General features: G+C 51.6%; 1 protein-coding gene across 1 annotated transcript in view; it reads left to right on the forward strand.

The window, feature by feature from the left end:
• Positions 1-1,542: 1,542 nt before the first annotated feature.
• Positions 1,543-22,420, forward strand: part of PTGIS (prostaglandin I2 synthase) — a 37,123-nt gene continuing 16,245 nt past the window's right edge. The window contains exons 1-5 of the mRNA XM_049650625.1: positions 1,543-1,714; positions 9,793-9,916; positions 11,157-11,335; positions 13,229-13,372; positions 16,758-16,909. Of these exons, the coding sequence (XP_049506582.1) occupies positions 1,641-1,714; positions 9,793-9,916; positions 11,157-11,335; positions 13,229-13,372; positions 16,758-16,909 (673 nt within the window). The 5' untranslated portion in view covers positions 1,543-1,640. The remainder of the gene's footprint in view (positions 1,715-9,792; positions 9,917-11,156; positions 11,336-13,228; positions 13,373-16,757; positions 16,910-22,420) is intronic.

The raw sequence follows: 22,420 nt of genomic DNA on the forward strand, positions 1-22,420 counted from the left end.
AAGCCTCTTGATATTCTGAATCCAGAGGACACAGAAGGTCATCCAGCTGCCATGACAGCCAACATTAAACAGGCAAATAAGTGAATCTCTAACATGATAGCAGGAATGTTAAGTACCATCAAGGAAAAAAAACAAACTAAAGCAATAGAGAATGATGGTGTGAACACTTTAGACCAGGTGGGCAGGGAAGGTTTCTTTGAGGAGGTGACAGTTGAGCAGAGACAGAGGGATGGGGAAGGTGATGGAAGGCACCAGCTACGCAAGTGTCTGAGAGAAGATTGTTTTAGACAGAGGGACTATGGAGTGCAAAGGCCCTGAGGCGGAAGTGAGTTTGGCACATTTGGGGAAGGACAAGAGATGGGTGTGGCTGGAGCAGAGGGGGGGGGGGGGGGCGTGAGGTCAGGGAGGTAAAGGTGGCAGGGGGCAGAAAATGCTGGTGCTTATAGGACCTTATAAGGACTTGGGGCTGTGTTCTGAGTGACGAGTGGGGTGGAGCCATGGAGGATTCTGAGCAGAATCCAGTTACAGGTTCTGACTTGGGTTCTAAGAGGACCCTTCTGTAGAGGGAGGGAGGGGGCTGAAGACAGGAAATGGGGGAGGAGTGACCCTTCTCCAGGGGCTACTGGGAAGAAGAGAGGAAACCTGCCTGGAGGCACCCAGCAGTGAGAAACAGACACAGGGTTAGAATCAGACCTCCACCCGGACCCACAGCATTCACCTGTCCCAAGCAAGGAGCACTTGGCAACCTTTTGGACGAGCTCCGGTCAATTTCTCACGCCTTCGACCTGTCTGTTCCCCGACAAGAAACTGGCCTCGGAGAGGGTTTAGGTTTCCTGCACAAGGTTTCCCAGGGTGCAAACCGGTGGGGGAGTGAGTGGTGAGCCTGGGTTCCCCTTAGCACCCAGGGTGGTCTCTTGCAGAGCCACACGACCTAGAGGCTGGCACCCTAAGCACCAGGCGATCTTGGCAATGGCCACCATACGCTTGAGCCCCTGCTGTGCTCCAGTCATTGGCTCTAACAGCAGTTGGGGAGGGGAGCTCAGAGCTGAATCCGGAGCAGCTCCCGCAACCCCTTCACTATATTCCTGAAGGTAAACACGGTAACCCCACCTGGCCCAGACACACGGGACAGAAATCTCCAGGCCCAGGGTGGGGACGGGGCCAGGAGGAGGAGGCAGGTGGAGACGGTTCAGGTAGAACGTGGGCCCCTCCCACCCCTCCTACCACATTCCCCCTCCGCCCCCACGTCACCCTCCCGTCTCCACCCCCTGCTCTATCCCCATCGCCCCTCCGTCCCCCCCCCCACCCAGTGCCTCCCTCCCTTCCCTTCCCTCCCCCCCCATAATCCCTCCCTCGCAGCACCCCCCTCCCACCTCGCCCGCCCGCCCGCAGCTCCCCTCCGCTCCACCCCACATTTCCCAGCCCCTTTCCGAGCCCGAGGTGGGGGCCCGCGCCGCCGAGCTGGGGGAGGGGCTCCCCGAGAGCGCCCCGCCCCCCGGGACCCCGGCGCCGCCGTCGGGCCCGCCCCCGTCCCGCCGCGGCCGGGCCAGCGGGGAGGGAGGGCGAGCGGGCCGAGAGGCACCTGGGCGCCCGGAGCCCGCCCGCCGCCGCAGCGTCGCCCGCCCGCCCGCCGCCCGGCCATGTCCTGGGCCCTGCTCCTCGGGCTCCTGGCCGCGCTGCTGCTCCTGCTGCTGCTGAGCCGTCGACGCTCGCGGTGAGTGCCCTCGCCCCCCCGCCCGGACAGAGGGGCGACCCCCGGGGTCCCGAGCCGCTCGTCCCTCCCCCACCGGCCGGCCCCTCGGGGCGAAGGGGCTCGACGCCCATCCGCCGCCCCACCCCGGGGGGGAGGACGACGGCCAGGCCGCCGGGGTTGGGGGGGGGGGGGGGGGGTCGGGGGGGGGGGGGGTGGAGGCCCGGGGGGGTGGAGGCCCGGGAAGTGGGCGACGGGGCTGGAGGACCCGGCAGACGGCCCCCGGTGCACACGCGCTCGGCTGGCACCTGCGAAGGGCTTTCTGGAGAGGGTCTCCGGGTGGGTGCGAGAAGCCCCCTCCCGGATCCAGCACCTACTTGAGCCAATCCCCAGGCTTTCTCGGTTTTCGGGGGGGGGGTCGCCTTGATCCTCACCCCATTACACAGATGGGCGAGTTGAGGCTGGGGAATACAGAGCCCTGGAACCACTTTCCATGGGAGGCCTCCCTCCCCCACCTGGACGAAGGGGTTGGGGCAACTCGGATCTCCCAATGCTCTGGTCCAGAAAAGGGGTCTCCCTTCCCCTGAGACCCCACGGCCTGGGCAGGGTAGAACCCGCGCCAAACTTCTCAGCTTCCTAGTCCCAAAGGTTGTCCTGCTCCACTGATAATCTGTGATTTAGGAGAAGGAGTAAATCTCATACACTTGAAATCAGTGCCGTGGCAGTGAGTCCTTTTTTTACAAAGTTAATTTAAAAAGTTAATCTGAGTTGCACATGGGATAGCTGAATGTATTTGACTTAAATATTTATCCCGTTATAGATAAGACTGAAGCCCTGCCCTTCCCTTCCCTTCCGACAATTCCAGACTTTTCTTGTTGATCAAGGCTACCGCATAGCGCGGCCAGAGCAAGGCTGGCGGGGAACCTTCCAGATTTTTTAAAAAGTATGCTTTTTATTTGAGACTGGTTTTATATTTGCAAGAAAGTTGCAAAGGTTGTACAAAGAGTTCCCAAAGACCCCTCATCCAGTTTCCAAAGGCCTCCCCATCCAGTTTCCGCCATTGTTAACATTTAACATTATCATGGTACATTCGTCAAAACTAAAAAGCCAACACTGGTCTGTTAAGATGAGCCAAACTCCAGACTTCATTTGTATTTCATCAGCTTTTCCATCATGTGCTCATTCTGTGCCAGGATCCAGTCCAGAGTACGACACTGGCTTCTGTGATCCCTCTTTGGTGAGGTTGTAGGTAATACAGGGCACTGTGTGTGTGTGTGTGTGTGTGTGTGTGAAATGAGAGTGTCTGAAAATTCCAGAACTTTTCTGGAAACTTTTTATTTTTAAACAAGAGGTTAGTTCAACTTCCAAACAGTGACCTTGTGATCTTTTTCTTTAACCTCCAGACACCTTTCCAGGTTAAATTTAAAACTATGTATTCGTTCATTTGCCTGAAAAAAATGAGGAAGAAAGAGGAAAACTCCACAAATAAGTTCTTCTGTGAAGAAATGAATTATTCTTCCAAAGTTGTTAGGCTTTTGGGGAAACTCTGTCCAGGGATGTTTTCAGATCGCACATTTGCTTTTTTCACTGCAGGTTTTAGTTTTGATGTCCGTCCATGTTGCTGCGTGGAGATCTGATTCATTCTTTTGATTGTCTGTGTAGTATTTCATATTATGAATGAATGGCAAGTTTATTTTTTTCCTTTTTATTCCTGTCTCAACTGAGGGACCCTTAGGCTGTCTCCAGCGTTTTTGCTATTTCAGACAATGTGCTGTGGTCTTCCTGTGAGGCCTCCTGCTCTGTGTTCCCCCCCCCGCCCCAGCCGATGTGGTGGCTATAAGCTACGTGGGTTCTGGGAAGCAGGGTCCCTGGGTGCTCAGCGTGTGGAAACTCTCAGCCTCTAGGAACAAGAACAAATTGGGTAACCGCTCTCTGCCTTAGTGTCTCAATCTTTAAAATGGGGATGCTGATGAGAATGGTAGTTGAGAATGGAACTTCTGGGTTAGAAGAAAGGCCAGTTAAACATTATTTTAGCAAATTCTTGCTGTAATCCAGAGAGCTAATTTATCTTTGAGGGTGAGTCGTTGATGTTTACACCTGGTGGCTTAGGAGGGTCAACAGTGGGTCCTAGGTAGAAGTATGGGTTTGGGGTCACTGAGAGCTCAGGGGCAGTTAGTTGGGTGGACCCTGGGGAGACCCCACAGGCACCCCAGTTCAGGCCCCAATCTCATCTTCTTCTCCTCCCATCTCAGCAAGGGGCACTCTTGTTACTCCCAGTTTACAGAGGAGGAAACTGAGTCTCAGAGAAGCTAAGCAACTTGTGCGGGATCTGCCTGGATTATGCATCTGGGCCATAGGGATTTGTAATTCCCAGGAAAAATGAATTTCCATGCTTCCCACACATTTTATTTGTAATCTGAACGCTCAAAAGTCTTAGAACCACATGATGGTAAGATAGTAAGTTGTGGCTACTCCCAGAAGATTCTTTTTTTTTAATGTTTGTTTATTTATTCATTTTTGGGAGAGAGAGAGAGAGAGAGAGTAGGGGAGGGGCAGAGAGAGAGGGAGACAGAAAATCTAAAGCAGGATCCGCACTGTCAACACAGAACCCAATGTGGGGCTTGAACTCATGAACCGTGAGATCATGACCTGAGCTGAAGTCGGATGCTTAACCACTCAGCCACCCAGGCGCCCCCAGAAGATTCTTAAGGACAAATAATCAAGTGTTGGAAAAAGAGGTGGATGATGCTGATGCTGTGTAGACAGACAATGAATCAAACAAGCAAGACCCCACACCTTCCTTTCTTCTCACTGACCCTTGAGGTGATGTTCATCACCCTATTTTACAGCTGAGGCCTAGAAGGGCTAAGCGACTTCCTTAGGGCCACACTGAAATTATATTCCCCATCCAGTCAGTTCCAAAACTCATGCTTTTCTCAGGAAAAAGAAAAAAAAAAAAAAAGGGACTTCAGTCAGTCAGCAAGTGTCTTTACCTCTAGCTTTTTTTTAAGTTAAAATTTTTAATGATGAAAAATTTCACCTATACAGAAAAATAAAAGAATAGTATAAGAACTCCCATGTAACCATCCCCTTATTTGATGGTTAACATTTTTACAAAAAAATTACAGATCGGGTTGCCTGAGTGGCTCAGTCGGTTGAGCGTCTGACTCTTGATTTTGGCTCAGGTCGTGATCCCAGGGTCATGAGACTGAGCCCCTCATCAGGCTCCACACTAAGCATGGATCCTGCTTAAGATTTTCATTCTCTCTCTCTCTCTCTCTGCCCCTCTCCCCCACTCTCATGCTCTCTCTCAAATTAAAAAAAATTTTTTTAAATCCAGATGTTACAATATCTTTCCAGAAAATATTTCAGAATGCATGTCAAAAAAAAAAAAATGACAACCACAATTCTCTTATCCAAATTCCAATTTTGGCAGTTACAGCAAAGATTTTTAAACCCGCCTGGGTAACCGTGAATGTTTTCTCTTGGGAGAGGTTGTAAACTGGAATTAGGAGACCTTGGGTCAGGAATTAGGAGTCTGACTTCTGTGCCACTGGGGCTGATGACCTGCATGTGGCTGTCAGAAACATCCTTCCTGCTGTCCTTTTGGGCCTTGGTTTGTCCACCAAGTCTCATGTAGCCGATCTCCCGTGCCCCGGCCACCCCACTGGGCTGCGTGTGTCTCTTTTCCTCTTTGGGCTTGTGCGTCTGGTCTAGAGAGCCTTGGAAGAACACTCCAGGTGTGGGGAGGTCACTGTGGCATCAGGTGACGGTTCCCGGTGGCTCAAGAAAAGATCTGGGCCCTTGCAGGGTACGGAGTTTCTGGGCACAGAAAATGTGCCTTGTTTCAACCCGCACTGACCAGAGGCCACCAAGTGGCGGCCCGAGGTTGGATGCAGCCCAGATGGGTCTGCTGTGTACCACACACAGCAAGAGGAGAAAATTAGGGTGTTCCACGTACAAAACACCAGGTCTCCAGCTTCTCCTGCAAAATGCGACAATGGACCATCCCTTGCTGGGGACTCCATAGGAGAGCCCTCTCTCAGCCTTGCTGCCGTCCCCACCCCTCCTGTTGTCTCTCCAGTTTGCATCTGTTCTGTCGCTCTGCTTGCCCTAACCATTCTCCTATGACGCTGAGAATTCTCCGAACCTTCTGTGTCAGTTACAAAAACAGGAAAACAAAAACTAGAGCAAAGTGGCCGCATGCTGCGTCTACGAAGTGGGAGGCAAGGAGTGGGGGAGGGGAAGAGGGTTAATGGCCGGCAGCTTGTGGGTGAACCCTGGGGAGGAATAGACACTCAGGTTGCTGAAACCCTGCGGTCCCCCCCTATGAAATCCTCCCAGAGCCTGAGGCCCTGAGTTGAGTTGAAACTCCTGGACAGAGAGGTGAGGCAGTCCACTAACACGGCACAGCTAAATGATGCCGCTTCTGCTCAAACCAGAATGTGGACTGTGTGTATCGGGCACTTAACCTGCGTTGGGTCCCTTGACCCCTTTGGCAGACTCTGGCGGGTGGGGGGAGGGGCAGGTGCTGCTCTTTGAGCACCACCTGTATACACAAATCATTCATCTGACACATAGTTATTAAACGCCTTCTCTGTGCCAGACACTGTTGTTAAGTGTTGGGGGTCAAGTGCCTATATTCGTGGAACTTCCGTCCAGTGTGGGTGTGATGCTTCGGGCACAAAGCTGGGTGCTGCCCATCCTTAACCTTCTCCCCCACTTTGCAGAGGGTTGAGCGTGAGAGAGAGGCCAGGTGGCAAGGTTGGCCATGGAGTCTGTGAGTGGCGAGTGGGCAGTTTGGGGAGGGGCCCATGTGACGGGAAGTGGGGAATCAGAAAAGGTGTCTTGGCATCTGAAACCGGAGGGACAGGCTGTGTGGGCAGGAGCCGGGGATGAGGGGGTCCAGCCCTACCTCCCTCCTCTCCAAGGGCCTGGCCGTATCTCAAAACAGTGAGGGCGTCCGTGGGCGAGGCTGGAGACCGCAGACCCCAAAATAGAGTCTCCTTCATCCCTGCTGGCTGACGGCTGAGTCACCCTGGAATGTGGCCTGGGCCCGAGCTGTGGATGCAGGGCCTAGGATCCAAGAGCCAGCCGGCTACATCGCGGGTCAGACTCCTGGGCTCCCAGCTTCCTGCCTTTGTCTGAGCCTCCTTGGGACTTTTCTGGGGAAAGATGAAAGCTGCCAGAAATAACACCTGGCTCACCGGGGAGCTCTGGCCGCAGCCTGGACAAAGAGCAGGGAAAGGAAGCCGTAGCCCCTGCTCATACCCCCAAAGGTGTCTTAGAGGAAGAAGCCCCCCGTCCTGGAAGCGGGGGAGATGATCTGTGTTGTGACTTTTTAAAAGCATAACCACATCACTTTGCAGCCCCCCCTTCCAGCCCTCCGGGGGCTCCCCATCATACTGGGCATGGAAACCTGATCCTAGCTGCAGGTCAAATCCTGCCTCTCACCCCTACAGTCCACTCCAGCCGCACTAGTGCCTGCTGTCTGGAAAGCCCCCCGCCCCAGGGCCCTCGCACTCGCTGTTCCCACTGCCTAAATTCCTTCTCTCCCCACTCTGGCGCTCCACTCCCTTCTCATCCTGCTGGTCTTTGCTCACATGGCACCTCCACAGGGAGGCCCTCCCTGACCAGCCCTTGCCACCTAGCTCTCTTTTTTCTTTGCTGAGATATAATTCACACACTGTAACATTTACCATTTAAAAACATTTCCTAAATGTTTATTTATTTTTGAGAGAGAGAGGCAGAGCACAAATAGGGGAGGGGCAGACAGAGAGGGAGATACAGAATCTGAGGCAGGCTCCGGGCTCTGAGCTGTCAGCACAGAGCCTGATGCAGGGCTCGAACTCATGAACCGTGAGATCATGACCTGAGCCGAGGTCAGACGGTTAACCGGCTGAGCCACTCAGGTGCCCCTACATTTACCATTTTAAAGTATACAATTCAGGGGCACCTGGGTGGCTCAGTCAGTTAAGCGTCTGACTTCAGCTCAGGTCAGGATCTTGCAGTTGGTAGGTTTGAGCCCCACATCAGGCTCTGTGCTGACAGCTCAGAGCCTAGAGCCTGCTTTGCATTTTGTGTCTCTCTCTCTCTGCCCCCCGCCACTCTCTCTCTCTCTCTCTCTCAGAAATAAATAAACATTAAAAAAAAGTATACAGTCAGTGCTTTTTAGAATATTTGTAGGGTTGTGCCGCCCTCACCACTGCCTAACTCCAGAATATTTTTTGTCATTCCCCAAAAGAAGCCTGGAAACCTGCCTCCATAAGCAGTCACTCTGTATTCTCCCTCGAGCTCTGGCAACCACTAATCTTTCTGCCCCTCTGGATGTGCCTTTTCTGGACATTGCGTAGAAGTCGATCACCCAAGAGGTGACCTCTGTGTCTGGCTTCTTTCACTCGGCATAACGGTTTTAAAGTTCTTCCACACTGTAGCATGAATCAGTCATTCCTTTTTATGGCTGAATAATCTCCCACGGCATGAACATACCGTATTTTGTCTGTCCACTCATCAGTCAGCGACATCTGCATTGGGTCCATCTTTTGGCCACTATGACTAATGCCACTGTGAACAGCAGTGTACAGGTTTATATGAACTTACGTTTTCAGTTCTTTGGGGTATGTTGCTGGGTTGTGTGGTAACTCTTAGATTTTCAGGGACCTGCCAGGCTAGTTTCCACACGAGCTGCACCGTTTACATTCCCACCAGAACTATATGTGGATCCCCATTTCTCCACATCTTTGCCAACAGCGACTATTTCTTTTTTTAGAGGAGAGCCATCTTCGTGTGAAATGGTGCCACACTGTGGCTTTGATTTGCATTTTTTCCCCAGTGCCTCACGATGTCGAGCATCTTTTCATCTGTTCACCGGCCATTTGTGCATCTCCGTCAGAGAACTGTCCATTCACCTCCTTCGTGCATTTAAAAATCGGGTTATGTGTCTTTTCATTGTTCACTCGTAGCTCCTTTAGTTTCTTTATCACGCTTGTCACTCTCTGAAATGATTTTGCTTTTTTTTTTTTTTGCTTTTGTCTGCCTTCCCCTTATTAGTATGTAAGCCCCATGAAGCCAGGCACCTTGCCTGTCCCGTTCACTGCTGTAACCCCAGCACGTGGAACAGTGCCTGCTTCCCAGTTACTATTCGGTGAGCGAGTGAGAAGACAAGGGATGGCTTGCTATTCACCAGACGGGGAGCTCTCTGCATGCCTGTGGTTCTGATCGTTCTACGACAAAGATAGGGGTCCTAGCCTGGGTTTAAGGACCTCCCAGGGGTCCACCATGAGCAGCGGTCTTGCTATTTGAGGCCCACTTCGTGATCATGATTAGCTCTCCCTAGCGAACAGCCCCTCCCCCAGAGGATGGTGGGGCAGGGGCAGCCAGGGGTCAGTGATGAGGACGGTCCTTCTGCTACCCTTTGCCACTCAATCACTCAACCGTGTCTCCAGTCTCATCCTTTCTCTGTGGGCATGGCAGGGGGTGTGAGATGACCAAAGCCCTGTCCACGCTGGCTCAGGCAGAGGACTCTGTGTCCTTGTACTTCTGGGTTCTAGAAAGCTCTCCCACCCACAGGGAAAGCCCACCTCGATTGGATTCCCTAAGATGTACCACCATCAACTGGTCACCCAGCTTCTCCTCTTGGCCCCCTGCAGTCTCTCCTCTACTCAGCCGCCAAAAGGATCCTGTAAAAACTTAAGTCAAATCGTGTCCCTGTGCAGCTCGAAGCTCTCCCATGGCTCCCACCTCATGCAGGGAAAAAGTTAAAAGTCCTCACAGCTGCCTCCAAGGCTCTGCATGGTCTGACACCTGTTCCTGCTCTGGCCTCAACGTCTCCTGTTCTCCTTGGTCCCTCCACTCCAGCCATACTGGCCTCCTTACTGTTCGTGGAACACGCCAGGCATGATCCAGCCTTAGGGCCTTTGCACTTGTTACTTCTGCCTGGCAGGCTCTTTTTCCAGATAGGGTTCCTTCCCTCACCACCTTCAGGTCTTTCTCCAATGTCCCAGGGAAGCCTTCTCCCCGCTGAAAAGTCATATCCCATGCCCTACACTCTTTTTCTTCTTCCCTACTTTATCAAATAGTGATAAGTACTCTGGCTTCTGCAGGCGACCTGGTGAGCCTCCTCTGGACGTGGGCAGTATCCCGTGGTTGGGCCATGCCTTGGAATTTGGAAAAGATGCTGCCAGCTTCCTCACCAGGATGAAGGAGAAGCATGGTGATATATTTACTGTAAGTGCCTCATGTGCGTCGAGGGAGGGAAGGGGGTGAGCAGGTGGGCCTGTCGTCTGGTGTTCACTGATTCCTTCTATATCCTTCCATACCCTAACCTACCATCCAGTGGTCTTGCCAATTTTCCATCCATTTTCCCATCCAGCTGTACAGCCAACACTGAGTAACATCCATTCCTTCTTCCCAGCATCAAGTGATGCAGTCATTCAGTGTCTATGAAGTTCTTGTTCGTCCATCCAACTGACCTCTATCCATCCACTCAACTTCCATCTATCCAGCATCCATCCATCCATCCATCCATCCATCCATCCTTCAACATCCAAACAACCACCACACCCATCCACCTTCAGGTATCCTTTTGGGTTCCACCCATCCCACATTCGTCCTTCGGTCCTTCTCCCCAGTATCCACTTAGCCTGCTGCCACATGTTCCCAACATTCACCCACACTTTCAGCTTCCATCTAACCTCCTCATCCATTCATCTTTCCATCCAACGTACATTCACTGATATCCTTCCATTTACCCAACAATCCATCCAGTGGCATTTCTTCTTGGATTTTGGCCTACATTTTATAAGAGAGTTCGAGTAACATGACTCCCAGATCACACTTTGGAAACGGGGCCAAGGCAGTTGCGTGGGTGTTGAGAGTTGTGTGACCGCTCCCCCACACAGACATTTGAGGGAAAATTCCCTTTCCTTTGTTAATTACAGGATTACAGCGCTTTCTCTTTTCCTTACCTTCTTGGGCAGCAGGTTACATTCCGGGCTCGGCCTCCCAAAGAAGTGGGTATTTCTGGCCCATTCGCTAGCATTTATCCAACAGCATCCACTCATCCAGCCAGTCTCTCCACCCATGATACGCACAACACCCATTTGCTGCCTTCTGTGGGCAGACTCTCTCCCGGATGCTGAAGATACGACAGTAACCAAGATAATGATGGCAGGTGCTGAAGAGTGAGGTGGTTGAGAGCCCGACGTTTGCTACCGAAAAATGCTGAATGCCAGTCCTTTCTCTACTGTGTCTCAGCTGTGTGACCTCGAGCACATCCCCTGCCTTCTGTCAGCCTCAGTTTTCGGCTCTAAGTGGTCCCCACGTCACAGACAGTCGTGAGGAGTGGATGGGAGAACACTGTCTGTGAAATGTCAGGTCCTGGCACAGGGTAGGCCCCTGACGACCACTGAGAGCTCCTGTCCTTGATGGCATTTCTCCTCACCTCGTCCCTGCTGACTTCCCACAGGTGCTGGTGGGGGGCAGGTATGTCACTGTCCTCCTGGACCCCCACTCCTATGACACGGTGCTGTGGGAGCCTCGCACCAAGCTGGACTTCCACGCCTATGCTGTCTTCCTCATGGAGAGGATTTTTGACTTGCAGCTCCCACATTACAGCCCCAGTGATGAAAAGGCCAAGATGAAACCGTGAGTGGCTCAAGGTGGCCCCTGTGGGTGGGCGGGGGAGGGCGTGACCTGCTTCTGCCTGCATAGCCCAGGTGCTGAGTGGCTTGAGTTTGTGTCCACACCAGGTGTCCGGTGAAGACATCTGTTTTGAGAAGACAGACACAAAGGAAACCAAAAAAAACCAAAAAACAAACAGCCCCAAAGAATTGGGCTGAAGAAAGGCTCTTCTCGTCTTTACTTCTTTCAGGAGACAGGTCTGATTTCAGTAGGAGGAGCCCAGGGTTTGGGTCAGCCAGACCGAGAGTCAAATCCCAGCTCCCCCACTTCCCAGCTGTGTGACTTGGGGCAAATCCCTTGCCCTCTCTGGGCCTCTGTTTCCTCGTGCGAAAGGAAGGGAGGTGGGCGGGGGGGCTAATAGTTTCGAGCCCATCCTCTGTGGTCTCATTAGTCTTCATGACAATGCTGGAGGGTGAGTAACTTACAGCCCCACTTTATGGATGAGGACACTGGGGCTCGGAGAAGACTTGCCCGAGGTCACACAGCGAGGAAGTGATGTAGGTCCTGAAACATAAAGAATAATTATATCAGCATGAGGACGTGTGGGCACATGTACTCTGCATTCATTACTTCCGCAAATATCTGAGGACTTTCTATACACTGGTCTAGATGCAGGGGGCCCAGAATGATGCCAACCACAATTTGAAGATGCCAGTCATATGCCGGGTGTTTGATAGGAACACTTACATCTCTGTGCAATCGATCTACCTCAAGAGGTAGATATTTTTATCCTCGTTTTACAGGTGAGGAAACACACTCAGGAGTGAAGTGACGTGCGTGTTCCATCACTGGTAAATGGCACAGCTGAGATTTGAACCCAGGTCTGCAGACTCCAGCTGAGATGCTGAGGAAATAAGACAGTGTGTGCATCCCTAGAGTTCGTGCAGTCTGACAGGAATCCTTAGTGATCTGTCTCCAGGAAGGGTGGCCTCCTGGGGTTAGGAAAAGTCTCTAGAAGACTGGGTTTTGCAGGGCTGCTAAAGCTGAGGAAAGGCCAGAGTATGAGGTGAATGCTGATGAGAGGAAGTACCCAGTCTGAACTTGGCTCTGTGGGATGGCCGCTAGGAGATTTCTGAGCCCAAGTGTCCTAGGTCCTGGCATTCTAGGGGGACCATTAGGTCCCGTTAGCAATAAGATTCCTCGGTTCGCTGCATTCTACCCCGCTACCCAAGGAGGACCCCACTTTCCTCCAGTGTCTGCCCTAAGAGCTTCTGGAAATTTCTCCTAAGCCCGCACGTTGTCTACTGGGCGTGGCTCCTGCATCTGTTAAGGGCTACTGTCTCCATCAAGTGCTTGGAGTGGGGTCTAGGGAACAGCTAGATCAGGGTCACTCAGGACTGTGTCCTACCTGGCAATCATTGGTCAGGGGACACTTTATCCAAACAGGTGTGCCTAACTTTGGGTCTCAAGGAGGAAGGGTCGGCCTGCTGTTTCTCTCTCTTCCAGACGTCTTTGGGTTCCTTATCCAGGCTTGTGTGCCCCAAGGAGGGGCAGACTGTCACGGTTAGGAATTCAAGACTCTGTGGCTGGGTGACCTTGGGAAAGTCACGTTCCTCTCTTGTCCCTGAGTTTCTCTGTCTGTAAAATGGGTGTCATAACCGCAACTGTGATTCCCTAGAGTTGTCAAAAGATGAAACAGGATCATGGTGCTTAGCACCGTGAAGAGTAACTGTCACTGTCATTGATGATGATATTAATAGTAATACCATCGTGGTTAAGCCAGTTGTCCGCAGGCCCCTGTTGCCAGCGGGGCCCTGGGGCCCTGGGACCCTGGGACCCTGAGCTTTGGGAATAGGGGCGCCTGTGTGCATACGTTTCCCACTGGAAGCTGTGCTCTTACTTTGTTTCCTGCCCCAGGACTCTCCTCCACAAGGACCTCCAGGCGCTCACGGAAGCCATGTACACCAACCTCCGCACTGTCCTGCTGGGGGACGCCACAGAAGCGGGCGGTGGCTGGCATGAGATGGGTCTCCTCGATTTCTCCTACAACTTCCTGCTCAGGTGAGCCGGTGCGGCTCCCCTCGTCGGGAGTGGAGCCCAGCACTCTGCACCCGGGTCAGCCGTTAATAGTGGCCACGGGAACCATGAAGACTTTGTGGGTGGGGAAGCAGTTTGGAACACTCAGAAGCGAAGACTGCAAGATGACCTTTCGTGTCTGGGACCCCAGGCGTGCACCTGGCTCAGGCTGTGAGTCGTAAAGGAGGCGCAAGTCAGGAAAAGGGGCCTTGCCAGCTGTCCAGAGAGGGAGTAGCAAAACAAGGTTTCAGAGACCATCTTTTCCTATAGTTTCCAAACCTTAGACTTCACGGACCAGGAAAACAAAACGTTCGGGAGGCCAACCCAGGACTTCAACTTTTTATCAGAACTCGTAAACATATAGTAAAAACTGCACTAACGTTCCTTCCTTCAGGAGGCCCAGACACTATTCCAGGCACTGGACGTACAGCAGGGGAAAGACAGACAACAAACTGAAACTCAGCGGGCTGACGCTCGTTGGAGAGACCGATAATAAACCAGTAAATAAAGACAGTTATGTCAGAGAGTGACAAATACAGACAACGGAGATCCGCAGATGGGTTGATTGTGTCTGGGGAGCTCTTTGAACCAGGCTGAAAGTAAGGGCTTCTCTGCGGGTCTGGCCTCAGAGTTGGGAGCTGGCCACAAGTAGGCGGTAGGACCAGCAGGTGCAGAGTCGCGGAGGTGGGAGGAAGCTTGGGCAGCAGGCCACTGTGGCTGAGCGCAGCGAACCCAGGCAGTGGGGTTAAGATGAGTCAGAGCCCTTGCGGAAACCGAGTCTCACAGAGCCGGGAGGCCGTGAGAGGCTTTGGAGTACATTCTCAGTAAAATGAGTGACAGCGGGGTTGGGGGGGGGGGGGGGGAGGGTTAAGCAGGGGCCTGATGTGATTGGACTTGGGTTTCACAGCTCTCTCTGGCTGTGGACAGAGGCTAACCTGAGGTGGGTGTGTGGCAGGAGAGGCAGGAGGGCCCGCTGGGAGGCTGTTATAGTCACCCAGGTGAGAGACCGGGGGCCTGGACCCAGAGGTGACGGGGAGATGGCAACAATGGGGTATTTCTGGGGGACAGAGCTGACGGGACCTGCTGAGGATTTGATTGGGGCCGTGGGGGGGAGGGGAGCGGGGGTGCAGGCTATGAGTGGGGAGAGGAATAAGGACAGCCCGCTGACTGCTGCTGCTGCCGTTAGCTGGCCAGCATCTCATAAACCACAGCTCATTTCAGCTGCTTCAAAAAAATTGGAGACACAGTTTCAGAATAAAGGAGAGGCATTTGCTGCCACATATGGGGACCCAGGCACATTCGGGACAGCTACGTATGTGCACGCAGTGTGGGCTCAAGGGGTGTAAACGCATTTCGCCCTCACAACCCCTCTCCGAGGCTGGGACTGTACAAACCCCGTTTGAGAGATGCAAAAGCCGAGGCCGGGAGAACCTAAGGCATTTGCCTCGAGTCCCGTCGCGGGGGTCCTGGCAGGGCTGTCCGCAGAGCCCACGCTTTCCAGCACGACCTTTGATGTGTCGGTGGCCCACGTTTTTTCTCCTGTCCCCCTGGAGTGGCGCACACACCATCAAGGGCTGTAATTCATCTGGGTGGTGCTGGTCTGGTCCATCCTGTCCTCGTGTGATGGGGACACCGAGGTCCAGAGAGGAGCAGCTAAAACCAGTCCGCAAGTTCCCAGCAGGGCATCTCCCACGTCTCCTGGCTCCCGTGGCCCCGTGTCCTTCTCTGAGAGAAGCAGTGAGAGAGGAAAAGCTGTGGCATCAGGGGAAGTGGGGACAGCGGGGTGGTGGCTGGGCTGTCTAGGCCCCTGGCAACAGCGGTGTGTGTGTGTGTGTGTGGGGGGGGGGGTCAGATGTAAATGGACCCCTGTGTCTTCAGGGTCTGAGGCCTGGCTGGGCTGGAGCTCCTGTTTCCTGGCTTGGTGGGCTTGGGCCTTCTTGGTGCCATCCGCGGCCCCTGGGATAGGAAGGGGATGAATGGGTTGGATGACAGGAGGTGCGGGTTCATGTAGCCCCAAACCATGAGATGCCACCACTTAAGCCCCCCAACCTGTCCTATGGCACCCCTGCCTTGCTCAGAGTCCCATCCAGAGTTCTAACCCGGGCCGCAGGATCCTGCGTGATCTGCCCCGGCCCAGCACACTCCCACCCCAAGGGCTTTGCAGTTTCTGTTCCCTTGCCTGAGAATGCTGTTCCCTACATGTCTGCATGACTCTTGCCTCACTTCATTCCCATCTCAAGTGTCACCTCAGAGAGGCCTTTCCTGACCTCCCCCCACTTAGTCTGAGAGCCCTCTCTTTACCCAGCTCTAGTCCAGGCCTATTCTTCTTCATGGCTCCTGGCGCCACCTATAGGTCACATGGTGTTAACACATGGCGATTTATTCTATCTCCCGCCAAGTTCTGTGTCACTTAGAAGTGCAGGTGGCCTTGGGAAGGGCCTTCACTTCCACAGTGTGAAACCTCGTTGCCTTCTTGGGTTTTGCTGGAGTTCTGGTGGTTTCGTTTCGTTGCATATTTTTCATAGAAATATATATATACAGGGAAATGGTTCTCTGCTTTAAGGAAAAAACCAGCACAAATGGGACCAGAGACCACAGGGCCAGCTGACTCAGCTTGTTCCTGGATAAAGGAGCGGCTGTGACTCCTCTGCTGTCCAGGGTTGGCAGGCGGGACCACAGGCTCCCAGGGGCCCAAATTCTCTCCATTTTCAAGATGAGATGAGGGGGAAATTAAGCTTTTGTGTGGTTCCCCAATTGTTCAGTTTGTTCATAGGAAAATTCTATTAACCAAACACAACATGTTGGTGGATGAATCGAGTTTGTGAGCTACACCTTTCCAGCTCTGCCTTAAGGAAACTGAGGGCACTGGTGTGGAGAAGAGGGACCCAGGGCCTTACGTGACCGGGGGAGCGGCGGGAGGTGGGGTGGGATTCCTTCTGTGCCGATGCAGAGACGCATGTACGACCCCGGGAGGTTCAGCTGTTCTGAAGGAGGGGTTGCTGCCTTAGTCCAGTGGGCTGGGCAGGTCATGAGCTCTGCATCTCTGAGCCCCTCCCCACCCTTCACCGCCACATTCCAGCCGGCTTTGTCTGTCTGCACCTCTGAGCCCCAGCTGGTGTATCACTCGTTCGCCTGAGTCTGTTGCCTGTTGTGTATGTTCCGCACTAGAGGGTCCACTCCCTGAGGGCCTGAGGGTTTTGTCTGTTTTCTCCACTGCTGACTCCCTGGCCCAGAACAGTCCAGGCAGAAAGTAGGAAAGGCAGGTGGTTATTAGCTGTATGCATGAAGAAAAGCTTGTAGGCCACCGTGGGAGGGTTTGGCCAGAAGCGTCCAAGGAGGACCCCCCTGACCCGTCGTTCGCCTCCCCCAGAGCCGGCTACCTGACTCTGTATGGAGTCGAAGCTCTGCCACGCACCCGTGAGAGCCGGGCCCAGGACCGCACCCACTCAGCCGATGTCTTCCACACCTTCCGCCAGCTCGACCTCCTGCTCCCCAAACTGGCACGTGGCTCCCTGTCAGTGGGTAAGCACCGTGGGGACCCTGGTGGGCGGTGGGGCAGACAGAGGGACCCAGAGGGGGAGCCCACACTCAAGCTGAAGGCTCACAGGCAACATGGGCGGAAGGACATTCTCATGCCCTGGGCAGCAGTGAGATCCCTGTCACCGGGCATATGCAAGAGTACAGTGGTAGGAGGCAGGGCTTGGGCCCGAGCTGGGGTTCCTGGTAGATGCGGTACATCCAGAGGGGCCTGGGGACCTCGTTGTGCGTTATTTTTATTATTTCCTATTTTTAAAGGTTTCATTACTTTTTTCTGCTGAGGTATGATTTTCATGCAGGAAAGCACCCAGGTCCTAAATGCACGGCTGAGAGGTGAATCTAAATACTTCGTGTCCTTCCCAGTCAATACCCACCACGCAGAGGGAGCCGCCATATTGGTTCCTGTCGCCTGGGATTAGTTTTACCTGTTTGCGAATTTCCCATAAATAGAATCACGCAGCATGTGCCCTTTCATGCCCGGCTTCTTTCACTCAGCCTCTCGTCTGGTGGCTGTGTGTATCAGTCGTCTGTTTTCCCCGTGGCATAGCATTTCAGTAGAGTAGTCTGTCTGTCCGTCCCCTGGTGGAGGGATGTGTGGGTCGTTCCCAGTTTGGGGCTGTTGTGAATCGGGCTTCTGCGAACCTTCTTTGTACCTGTCTCCCATGGCACACCTGCCTTCACCTCTCTGTTATCAGCCGTCCGCTCTTCTGGCCTTGATCTTGTACACTGAAGGAACCGTCCGGCCGCGTAGCATTCTCCCTGAACTCCCCATCTGGAGTATTTCAGCTTGGGTCTGTGGAAATCCACCCCACTTACTTTTGTGGCTACAGAGGGAGCTCGGTGTTGGTAAAGAGGTTCCGGCAGGATTCAGTGCACAGGGGCCATGCGAACCACTGGGCTGCACTCTTCTTCTGGCCACTGTGTCTCAAACTTCTCTCGTGAGAAGAAGCCTCTCGGCCCTTGTTAATAATACAAGCCCCCAGATCCCTTCCGGTCCACTTGAATCCAAGTCTCCAGGGAGGTCGGGAAACTGCATGTATTCTAAGTGGCACAGGAAGGCTGAGAAGTCATGTGTATCCTGGCCTCAGACATTTGCAGCAAAATCTGGATTCAGATGCCTACTGTGGGGCTTCTGAGCTGATGGTTTGGGGCAAGTCACTGGTCTTTTTTTTTACCCCAGATCCTTTCTCCAGAGGGGCAGTTGAAGGGAGTGATTGATACATGCTCCGCTCAGATGGCTTGAGGTAGTTTACGGGCTCCTATATAGTGTCCCTGTGCCTCAGCGATCTCATCTGTAAAGTGGGGAGAACAATAGGATCTTCCTGCAGGGTGACTGTTGGGAATGGCTGAGGTAATAAGAAAAAACACTTCTCTGTTGAACACTTTCTTTTTAAAAAAAAAAAAATTTTTTTAATGTTGATTTACTTTTGAGACAGAGAGAGACAGAGCATGAACGGGGGAGGGGCAGAGAGAGAGGGAGACACAGAGTCGGAAGCAGGCTCCAGGCTCCGACCCATCAGCCCAGAGCCCGACGTGGGGCTCGAACTCACGGACCGCGAGATCGTGACCTGAGCTGAAGTCGGACGCTTAACCGACTGAGCCCCCAGGCGCCCCATGTTGAATACTTTCTAGGTGCCAGATACCAGGTTAACTATGGTCTCATTCAGTGCTCACAACAGCTTATCACCCCATTTCCTTTATTTATGTAGTTTTTAGAAACCACACTTTAGCCCATTAGATTGTTTAAGAAGGAAACCTCCTTGTGATTAACAATGCACAGATGCTGGCATATATCCCTTCACACTGTTTCATAGGAATTCTCGGTTTTACAGAGACAGAGACACGTATCTAGGGTGTCACTGGGTGTATTTTAAGAAGGAATTATATCTATTATCTGCAGCTTGGGTTTTTGTTTAACCTAACAACGTAGCTGTGTATTCTTCCCTGTCAATACAAGTATCTTCTAGTGGTATTAGCCAATGCAATTAGATAAGAGAAATCAATTACTGGCATAAGAATGAGTAAAGAAGGGATGCCTGGGTGGCTCAGTGGGTTAAGCGTCTGACTTTAGCTCAGGTCATGACCTCACGGTTCTTGAGTTTGAGCCCCGCGTCGGGCTCTGTGCTGACAGCTCAGAGCCTGGAGAGCCTGCTTCGGATTCTGTGTCTCCCTCTCTCTCTGCCCCTCCCCCACACGTGCTCTGTCTCTCTTTCTCTCTCAAAAATAAATAAATGTTAAAAAAAATTTTTTTAATGGGTAAAGAAGATGTAAGACTATCCCTGTTTGCAGAAGATCTGATACTGTGCTGGGAAAACCCCAGGAAATCCATGACAGAACTAACTCAAGTGAAAAAGACTGGCAGAGTAGGAGGATATAAAATCAGCACGCAGAGAATTGAGTCATCTTTGCAGCTCTTGCATGTCAGCATTTAGGCAACCATCCCCTTCCAATGGATACTTATAATTGTTTCCTTTTGTGTGTGTGTGTGGCTACTTTAGTATTTCATTGTATTTGTATCTTTGCTACCATCTGGTGATTTTATTCCTCTCGACACTTTCCTGGAAGTGGGTTTGCTGTGTCAGAAGGCATACACATTAAAATTCTTGTTAGCTGCTGCCACATCATTTCCAAAACCATGGAGCAATTCATACGCCTGCCCGAAGGGAAGGAGTCTGCTCATTCCCCCACCAGATGTTATCAGTCTTTGCATTTGTTTGCCAATCTGATGGGCAGAGGCAGGTAACTTGTTGTTCTAATTTGCATTTCCCCACAGCCTTGTCAACAAACAGTTATCAGATTTTAAGACCTTGCCAACCTGATGGACAAAAAAGGGCATCTGGCTTTATGGGCATTTCCCTGATCGCTGTGATGGAACAGCTTTTCGTGTGTCACTAGCCATTTGCTTTTCCTCTCTGCAGGTTACCTCTTATCATCCTTTTAGAGACAATTCATGATCTTATTGAACCATCAGTGCTAGAAGGTTGATTTTATTATACCCATTTTGCAGGTAAGGAAATAGGCCCAGACAGATGAAGTCATTTGTCAGGGACACACAACTGTTAGGAGGCAGACCCCGCAAAAGGAAAAACTTGGTCTGATTGCAAAATCCTGTGTGTAAAGCACCTGGTACCTCCCAGCATCGGTTGCTTCTCCAGGAAAGAGTGGTTTCTCCATTGCTCATTCATCCATCCATACCCACGCTATTATAGGGGACCCTGGGTCATTCAGGGAGCCGCCCTGGGCTGGGTATAGGAAAGCTGCATTTCCCAGTGCGGGCAGCAGGTGGCAGTGTTGGGGAAGGTTTCTCATCTTGGGGCTGGACAGATGGACAGCTGCCCTCAGACTTTGTTGGGCTTGTGAAGAGGGCAGCTTCTTTGGAAGAGTGATGTGGCAGAACCTGCCAAAACAGAAATGCTCATTCCCTCGAACCTGAACTTCTACTACTAGGAATTATCCTACAGCAGTGCTTGCACACATCTAAAGATGCACAAAGATCCTCATTGCCCGTTGCTTATAATAATAGCAAATGCTGCAGACAGCCTGTAGGTCCACCCGTGGGGACTGATGAAATAAGTTATACATTCACATAAAGGAAAACAGCAACCGTCAAGTAGAACGGGATATACCAAAACCATGAGAAGAGTGGGTATATTGTGGGATTTTTTAGTTTATTTTTTTTCCAGTTTCATTGAGAAATGATTGACACACGACACCATGTAAGTTTAAGGTATACAGCATGATGACTTGACTTACATATATTGTGCAATGAGCACCACGGTAAGTGTGGTTAACATCTTTGTTTTCTAAGCCTGTGGGAACATTTTGCTTCCGAGAAGGCTGAGATGGGATGGAAATGCCCGTTTGAACTCTTAGAGATGCTTTCTTTCTTTTTCTTACTTTTTTTTTTTTTTTTTTTTTTTTTTGCCACGTGGATACATTATTTCTCCTCCACTATTAAAATTATAAACATTTTGGGGCACCTGGGTGGCTCAGTTGGTTAAGTGTCTGACTGTTGTTGATCTTGGCTCAGCTCATGATCTCATGGTTCATGAGATTGAGCCCCACGTTGGGCTCTATGCTGACAGTGCAAAGCCTGCTTGGGATTCTCTCTCCCTCCCTATCTCTCTGCCCCTCCCCTGCTCTCACTCTCTGTCTCTCCAAATAAATAAATAAACATCTAAAAGCACCATTTAAAACAAATGTATAAACATATTTTAAAAGAAAATTGACCCTTTGGGGGATGCTTAGATCACAGAGTCTGGTGCTTCTCATATAGGAGGGAATTGGGGGCAGATAGAGCCCCAAGCTAAATACACAGCTTTCTGCAACATTCGTTTTACTAAATTATTTGGGAGGGGCGTGTTTTCTTTGAATATTGTTTTGGGAAGAAAAGCATCCTTATAATAAAGAATGACAGAGTCTAGGGGTGCCTGGGTGGCCCGGTTGGTTGGGTGTCTGATTGTTGATTTCAGCCCAGGTCATGATCTCGCAGTTCGTGGGATCGAGCCCTGCATCTGACTCTGTGATTGGGCTCTCTGCTGTTGGTACAGAACCCACTTCAGATCCTTTGTCCTCCTCTCCCTCTGCTCCTCCTTTGCTCATGTTCTCTCCCTCTCTCTCAAAAATAAACATGAAACAGAAAGAAAGAAAGAAAGAAAGAAAGAAAGAAAGAAAGAAAGAAAGGAAAAAGAAGGAATCACAGAGTCTAATGCAAAAATCTAATGCATTTTATAGGGAAAAGACAGGACTTTAAATTTTTTTTTTAATGTTTATTTTTGAGACAGAGACAGAGTGCGAGTGGAGGAGGGGCAGAGAGAGGGAGACACAGAATCCGAAGCAGGCTCCAAGTTCAGAGCTGTCAGCACAAGAGCCCGAGGTGGGGCTCGAACCCGAAAACACAGGACTTTAAAGATATGTCCCTCTCTGGACTCTGCCCAGGTTTCTAGGGCTCAGAGGGGCTTCTGAGGAAAAACTTGAGAGGTACTCAACTCTGGGCCCCTCGTTTTACAGATGGGAAGACTGAGACCCAGTGGTGGACAGGGCCTTGGCCAAGGCCACACAGCATGGGAGGTCTGGAATTTGAACCTGCAATGCAATTACTAGTTACACAGGCCTGGGAGTTCTGATTCACAGCACTGAGTCATTACACTGGGGCTGATAAATAATACTTAAGAATAATGCCAAGAATGTAGCAAGCATGACATGCTAGACCCCTACCAGTACCAAGTGTGTTCTGTGTTTTTATATCCTCCTAGTGATCCCATGAGCTCGGTTGCCCCCATTTTACAGATGGGGAGGTCGAGGCTCGGAGATCCAAAATCTTTGCAAAAGATGATCTTTCTAGGAAGGGAGAGAGCTAGGATTTCTACCAGGGTCTCTGGCTGCCAACTGGTGTGTTCTTTATTTCACATATTATTATTATTTCCTAAGTATAGAAACAATACATGAATATATTCTCCATGGAATCACTCTCTGTTTTCTAAGTTAACACATTCA

Source organism: Panthera uncia (genome assembly GCF_023721935.1).
Source record: "Panthera uncia isolate 11264 chromosome A3 unlocalized genomic scaffold, Puncia_PCG_1.0 HiC_scaffold_11, whole genome shotgun sequence".
Taxonomy (NCBI): Eukaryota; Metazoa; Chordata; class Mammalia; order Carnivora; family Felidae; genus Panthera; species Panthera uncia.